Source organism: Chiloscyllium plagiosum, chromosome 8 (assembly GCF_004010195.1).
Source record: "Chiloscyllium plagiosum isolate BGI_BamShark_2017 chromosome 8, ASM401019v2, whole genome shotgun sequence".
Lineage (NCBI taxonomy): Eukaryota > Metazoa > Chordata > Chondrichthyes > Orectolobiformes > Hemiscylliidae > Chiloscyllium > Chiloscyllium plagiosum.
Window position 1 is genome coordinate 92,580,115 of NC_057717.1, and position 6,000 is coordinate 92,586,114.

Genomic DNA, 6,000 nt, shown 5'->3' on the forward strand with positions numbered 1-6,000 from the left:
CCACCAGATTATCCCAATGTAATGATTCTGTTCTAAATTCTTGATTTGATGGGCTGAATGGCTTGCTCCTGTTCCTATTTCCTATTGAGGAGAAGTTTGTTTCAGGAGGTGTGTTACTCGATGCAGGATTCCCAGCCTCTGACCTGCTCCTGCATCCACCGTGTTTATCTTGATCAAAGTGTTCTCCCTTTCCCACGCAGGTTAACGCAGGATTCTTTATCCTTACCGTAATGCGGCTCGTCAATAAGTTTTCCAGCCTTAATCCCGATATGAGCGAGTTGAAGAAAGTCAGGTGAGGAGACGGCCTTGTTTAATGAATGGGAAATGGATTCAGGCTTTTGTCTTCATATTCATTGTCTTCACCTGTAGCTCAGCAGGCTACACTTCCAGTTTAAATCTCTTGAAATGATCAGTCCACGAATCTGTCACACATACTTACCATTATGGATCTTGCTGTTATTATCAAATCATATGGTACAGAGGCCCTTCGGCCCATCAAGTCTGTGCTGCCAAAAGCTACACTACTACCTTCACCAGTCCGCCGTCCCCACACTAGGCCCATAGCCTTGAATGATACGACACTTCAAGTGCTCATCCAAGAATTTTTAATGTTCCCACCTCCCAGAGAGTGAATTCCAGATTCACACCCACCATCTGGGTGGAAAGGATTCTCCTCAAATCCCCTCTATACCTCTAGTCATAGAGTTATACAGCATGGAAACAGGCCCTTTGTTCAACCAGTCCATACTAACCAGGTTTCCAAAACTGAACCAACATTTAGTACATATCCCTCAAAACCCTTCCTTTCATGTACCCATCCAGATGCCTTTTAAATGTAATTTTACCAGCCTCCTGGAAGCTCATTCCATACACACACCACACTCTGTGTGAAAAAGGTCCCTTTTAAATCTTTCCCCTCTCAACTTAAACCTATGCTGTCTTGTTTTGGACTCCCCAATCCTGGGGAAAAGATCTCGTCTATTTACCCTATCCATGACCCTCATGATTTTATGAACTTCTATAAGGTCACCCCTCGGCCTCTGAGGAAAAGAATCCCAGCCTGGCCAGGCTTATAATTCAAACCCTCCAGTCTTGGTAACATCTTTGTAAATCTTTTTCTGCACACTTTACTGATCCTTCCACTCAGGGGAACAGCTGCTAACTCTGCCCCTCCGCCCCACTGTCCATGCCCCTCCATAATCTTACACACTTCTCTATCAGGTCCCCCCCCTCAACCTTCTCTGTTCCAAAGAAAACAACCCGAGCTTATCCAGCCTCTGTCCGTTGCTGAAATGCTCCATCCCAGGGAACCTCTGCACCCCACTCCAGGGCAATCATACCTTTTCTCCGAAACACTGTAATCATTTCAAAGTTTTTCCCAAATAAATCCAAACTAGAATCATTGAATTTTGCAGGACAGAAAGAGACCATTCGACTCATCATGTCGATACTAGCTAGTCCCATTCTCCAGCCCTATCTCCGTAACCCTCCAAATTAATCCCTTTCAAATACTGATCCCACACTCTTTGGAAAGCTCCTGTGGAATCCCCTTCCTCCACTCTTCCCAGGCAGCGCAGCCCAAATCCTAACAACTCTCTGAGTAAAGAGGTTTCTCCTTATCTCACTCCTAGCTCCCTTGCAGACAGTGAGCCCTAGTTACTGACACACCAACTCATGGAAACAGAATATCCTTCTTTACCCTGTCGAGGTTGTTCATAACATCGAACACCTCAATATGGTCATCTCCTCATCTCCTTCACTCCAAGGAGAATAGGCCCAATTTCTCTAATCTTTCCTTGTATCTCAAATCCCTCATTCCTGCTATCCTTTGGGAAATCTCACCGGGGCTTCAAAATTCTTCCTTAAATAAGGTGCTCAGAAAAACCCATGATTTGTAGAGGTGTAGCATTACTTCCATGCTGAGAATAACGTCGATTATAAAGGTAAGGAATGAGACTGTGGCTTGGGGCTGTGAGGCCTAACTACTAGGCCTCAGAGAATGGGTAACCCACTGTCCGTACCTGGTCAGAAAAAGGTTCACATTTCAACAAATAATAGCAGGTTAAACATTAACAATATGACTCGGTCCATCGTTATGAATGTGTCAATGATATTAGTTGTGTTATGGCCAACATTTTGCAGTTTGCAGATGGTACAAAGCTGAACAGAGGGATAGGTGGTATTGAGGAGTGGGGGCGGGGGGGGGGGGGGAAGCTGCAGAAGGATTTGGACAGGTCAGCAGAGTAGGAAAAGAAGTGGCAGATGGAGGGCATTGTGGGAAAGTGTGAGGTCATGCAGGAAGAGTAGAGGCATGAGGAGTCTCAGTGTATACTTGATGGAGTTTAGAAGGATGAAGGGGGATGTATTTGAAACATACAGAAACTCAAGGGTTTAGAGGCCCTGAAAAATGGGACAAGATTAGATTCTGAGATCTGGTTGGCATGGATGAGTTGGACCAAAGGGTCTGTTTCCGTGCTGTACCTCTCTATGACTCTATGACTGCTGCTGTCCTTTGATTGTCAATGGATGTACAGTGCTGTTCGAGAGAGAGCTCCAAGGTTATGACCCACAGACAGTGAAGGAACAATGACATACCTGCCTTCCCCACCAATACTTACCATTAGAGGTGGTGATGGGTCTCCGTCTTGAAGTGCTGGAGTCTGTTTGTCAGCCGTGCTCCTACGACTGCAACAGGAGCAGTTATGGAAGGGCACTAACTATTCAGCGATAGGCTGTTGTAATGAGCAGTGACATGAGTTCAAATCCTGCCACTGCCTCAGGATTTTAAAGTCAGATCAGGAAGTAAAGCCGACATATTGTTTGAAGAAGAAAAGGAGGTTTATGAGGAACGTAACTGTCGATTTGAAATAAAAGACAGGCTTGTTCATCGTTATCCATTCGGGAAGAATACCTGCTGTCTGTACACGGTCTGGCCTACAAGTGACTCCAGACTCAGCCTCGAGTGGATCATTTGTAACGACCCTCTGAACCGGCCTACCGAGTGATTGGGTTTTCTAGAGGGTGGCTCACTCTCCTCATAGGGCAGTTAAGGATGGTCAATCAATGTGGGATTTCTCAGCAACACGCGCGTCCCATCATTACATTTTCAATATGAATTGATTTATTGTTGCCACATGTACCGAGGGACAGTGAAAAGTTTTGTTTTGCGGGCAGTAACGGGCAGATCATACCAAATAAAGTGTGTTCGGGTAATAGAACAGAGAGAGGAATACAGTGTCACGGCTGCAGAGAAGGTGCCCAGACAGCGAGATCAACATTTATTTGGGTCAGAGTTCCAGGACATTGATTCCCAGCAGGAGTGTTCCCAAAGTGTTCCCTTCACGTGGGTGAGAGAGAATATCCGTGACCTACTCATTCCATGTTCCCCTGTTTCTCCTCAGGGCCTTCACGTTCACGGCCATCGCTCAGCTCTGCCTCCTGGGATGTACCTGGATATTCGGAATGCTGCATTTCCAGGAGAACACCATTGTCATGGCCTACATCTTCACTGTCATCAATAGCCTGCAAGGAGCATTCATCTTCATCCTGCACTGTCTCTTCAACAAGCAGGTATGAGGCCGAACCCACTGGAGGGAACACGTTACCTCCCCCACTCGGACTGTTATCTTCTCCCAGTGCGGAATTAACCCTTCACATCCAAACGACCAAACACAAAATAGTGCCGGCCCCTTTTCTATAACTTGCCGGAGTCCCCGCCGAATTCTGTGAAGAGGATATAGAGGAGACACACACTGTCTCTTCCTGTCCCAGACATGCCCCGGACCATCCTGGGATAGTGACTGGGCTGTTGTAGGATGGCCTTGGATCGAGTGCTCACTCCCTCCATTGTACTTGCTCTCTCCACTGCACTCTCTCTCTCTCTCTCTCTCTCTGCTCTCTCCATCTCCAGTACAAACTCCATGTTCCTGTTGTCTTGCAGGTGAGGGATGAATACAGCAAGGCCTTCATCAGAGTTTGCCAAATGAAGAAAGCATCTAAATACTCTGAGTTTTCAACCTTTTCCACCCAGGTAGGTATATGTTTGATATCAGACCCGACAGGTCAGGGAGGAGGGACCCACGTCTGCTGATACGCTGTCCACCAGACAGCACGTCTCCGCATACTGACCGGGCCGTACTCCTGGCCATAATCTTGTCCCTGTGGATACGGCTTAAAGGGACACTCTCAGTGCAGTGTTGATTGAGTGCTGAATGTGCGAATTTTCCACTCTGTCCTCAACCAGCATGAGGTTAAAAAGTCTTGCTGGGCTATTAAAGAGTCCCCCACATAGCTATAGGTCTAACTCCACAAAATGGACTGCAGCGGTTCAAGAACGAAGCTCACTACCACCTTCTCAAGGGGCTACTGGGGATGGGTAATAAATGCAGGGCCCAGCCAGTGACATCACATCCTGTGGGTGAACGGAAGGAAGTTGACATGGTCACCATTACTGAAAGTAGTTTTCAATTCTCAATGTTTTTAATTGTTTACAAATCACAAGGGAGCTTGAACCTCTGACCCTGGAGCATTAGCCAGGGATTCCTCGCCCTGTGACATTATGACCGGTGTCACCCAAGTGGATTCAAAAATGGCTCAGCAGTTTGAAGTAACTCACCTCCTTCTCTTCCAGGGTTTGAAAAGCACGAACGAAACAGGAATGTGATGGGGAGAACACGTGGTCGCACACTGAGCTAGCAGGACAGCTGCTTACTTTGGTGCAATCGAGAGACAGTGAGAGAGAGAGACATTGCACTGACTGACTCTGCCTGGAACTGACAGCGTCTGACTTGTCCCACTCCTGCTGCCCCAGTTTTCCCACAGCCTCTCTGTTTCAACGCGGTACGAACTTTCAATGGAAGAGAGTCCAATGGAGTTTGGGATGGGGGGGTGGGGGGGTGCCATTCCTAAATTCCAAAATGTTCTCACCCACTTGGGTGCATTTGCTTCCATGAGCATCTTTCGCAATGGGCTTGTACAACTCTGAGGATTTGGGCATCAGTGCACAATAATGATGCTGTGGTGGTTATACACCATCTTCTCCCCTTGAGCACCTGGGATCAAATGGATCTCCCAGGTAGTGAAAGGGCTTTTTGTCCCCTGGGCTGCTGTGTTAAAGGTCGCATGTGAAATGTGCCTGGTGGGGGGTATCTTCAATCTCGTTCGCACTCCAATTGCCCCAACGATAATTGTCCCACTGATCCGTCACACCATGGATTTCAGGAGCGTTGTTGGGTGAAGGAAGTTTTGCCAAAAGCAGAGCTCTGTCTGATCCTGGGCACGATTGTGGTGCGGGCTATGAAATCAGACAGGGCCCCACACCGAGAGGAAAAAAATCTACCCTGGGTTCGACTCAAGCCAAGTCTCTTCAGTTTCCCGATTTCGCTGCAGTGCACCTTTGGAATTGAGCCTGAAATCAGCTGGGGAATCACGGAATCAGTGCCAACCCAGCTCGCTGGAAGCTTGGCAAATCCTGTACCAGCTGAGTCTGGTGCCAGGGCCAGGCAGGGTATAGCCTGAGGTTTTCAAACCCAATCAAACCCTTTCATTTGCTTCGTGAGCTTTTCGATATTGGCTGAGGAAGTGCCTTCAGGTTTATTTGTTTCCATAAAGCTCTTTTTTTTTTGTTTGGCTTTTGGACTTGCGCCGTACAATTTGCATCCTGATCATTTGACATGTAAGTGGGGGGGGCCGGGCACCAACCTAGAGTTCACCGTCTACAGTCATTGGCACCATTGGATGGTGTGACAAGGTGGTTAGCACAGGGCTTGGCCCCTCTGTACCGCCTGTTCAAACCCGGGCACAGGTACCTTCACTAATGCATTGGCAGGTTGAGAACCCAAGCTGGAGGTTAGCAAAGTGACACTTGAACCGCGTGGCATGGGGTGGGGTGGGGTGGGGAGGGAATGGAGGAGAAAGTGAGGTCTGCAGATGCTGGAGATCAAAGTTGAAACTTTATTGCTGGAACAGCACAGCAGGTCAGGCAGCATCCAGGGAACAGGA

At 47.8% G+C, this 6,000-nt stretch overlaps 1 protein-coding gene across 6 annotated transcripts in view; it reads left to right on the forward strand.

The window, feature by feature from the left end:
• The window catches only part of LOC122552177 (adhesion G protein-coupled receptor E2-like), a 70,225-nt gene extending 64,595 nt beyond the window's left edge, over positions 1 to 5,630 (forward strand). For all 6 annotated transcript variants that reach the window (XM_043694737.1, XM_043694740.1, XM_043694738.1 and 3 more), the window contains 4 exons: positions 201 to 292; positions 3,402 to 3,570; positions 3,941 to 4,030; positions 4,631 to 5,630. In XM_043694737.1, coding sequence (XP_043550672.1) covers positions 201 to 292; positions 3,402 to 3,570; positions 3,941 to 4,030; positions 4,631 to 4,663 — 384 coding nt within the window. In that variant the 3' untranslated portion in view covers positions 4,664 to 5,630. The remainder of the gene's footprint in view (positions 1 to 200; positions 293 to 3,401; positions 3,571 to 3,940; positions 4,031 to 4,630) is intronic.
• Positions 5,631 to 6,000: the final 370 nt, after the last annotated feature.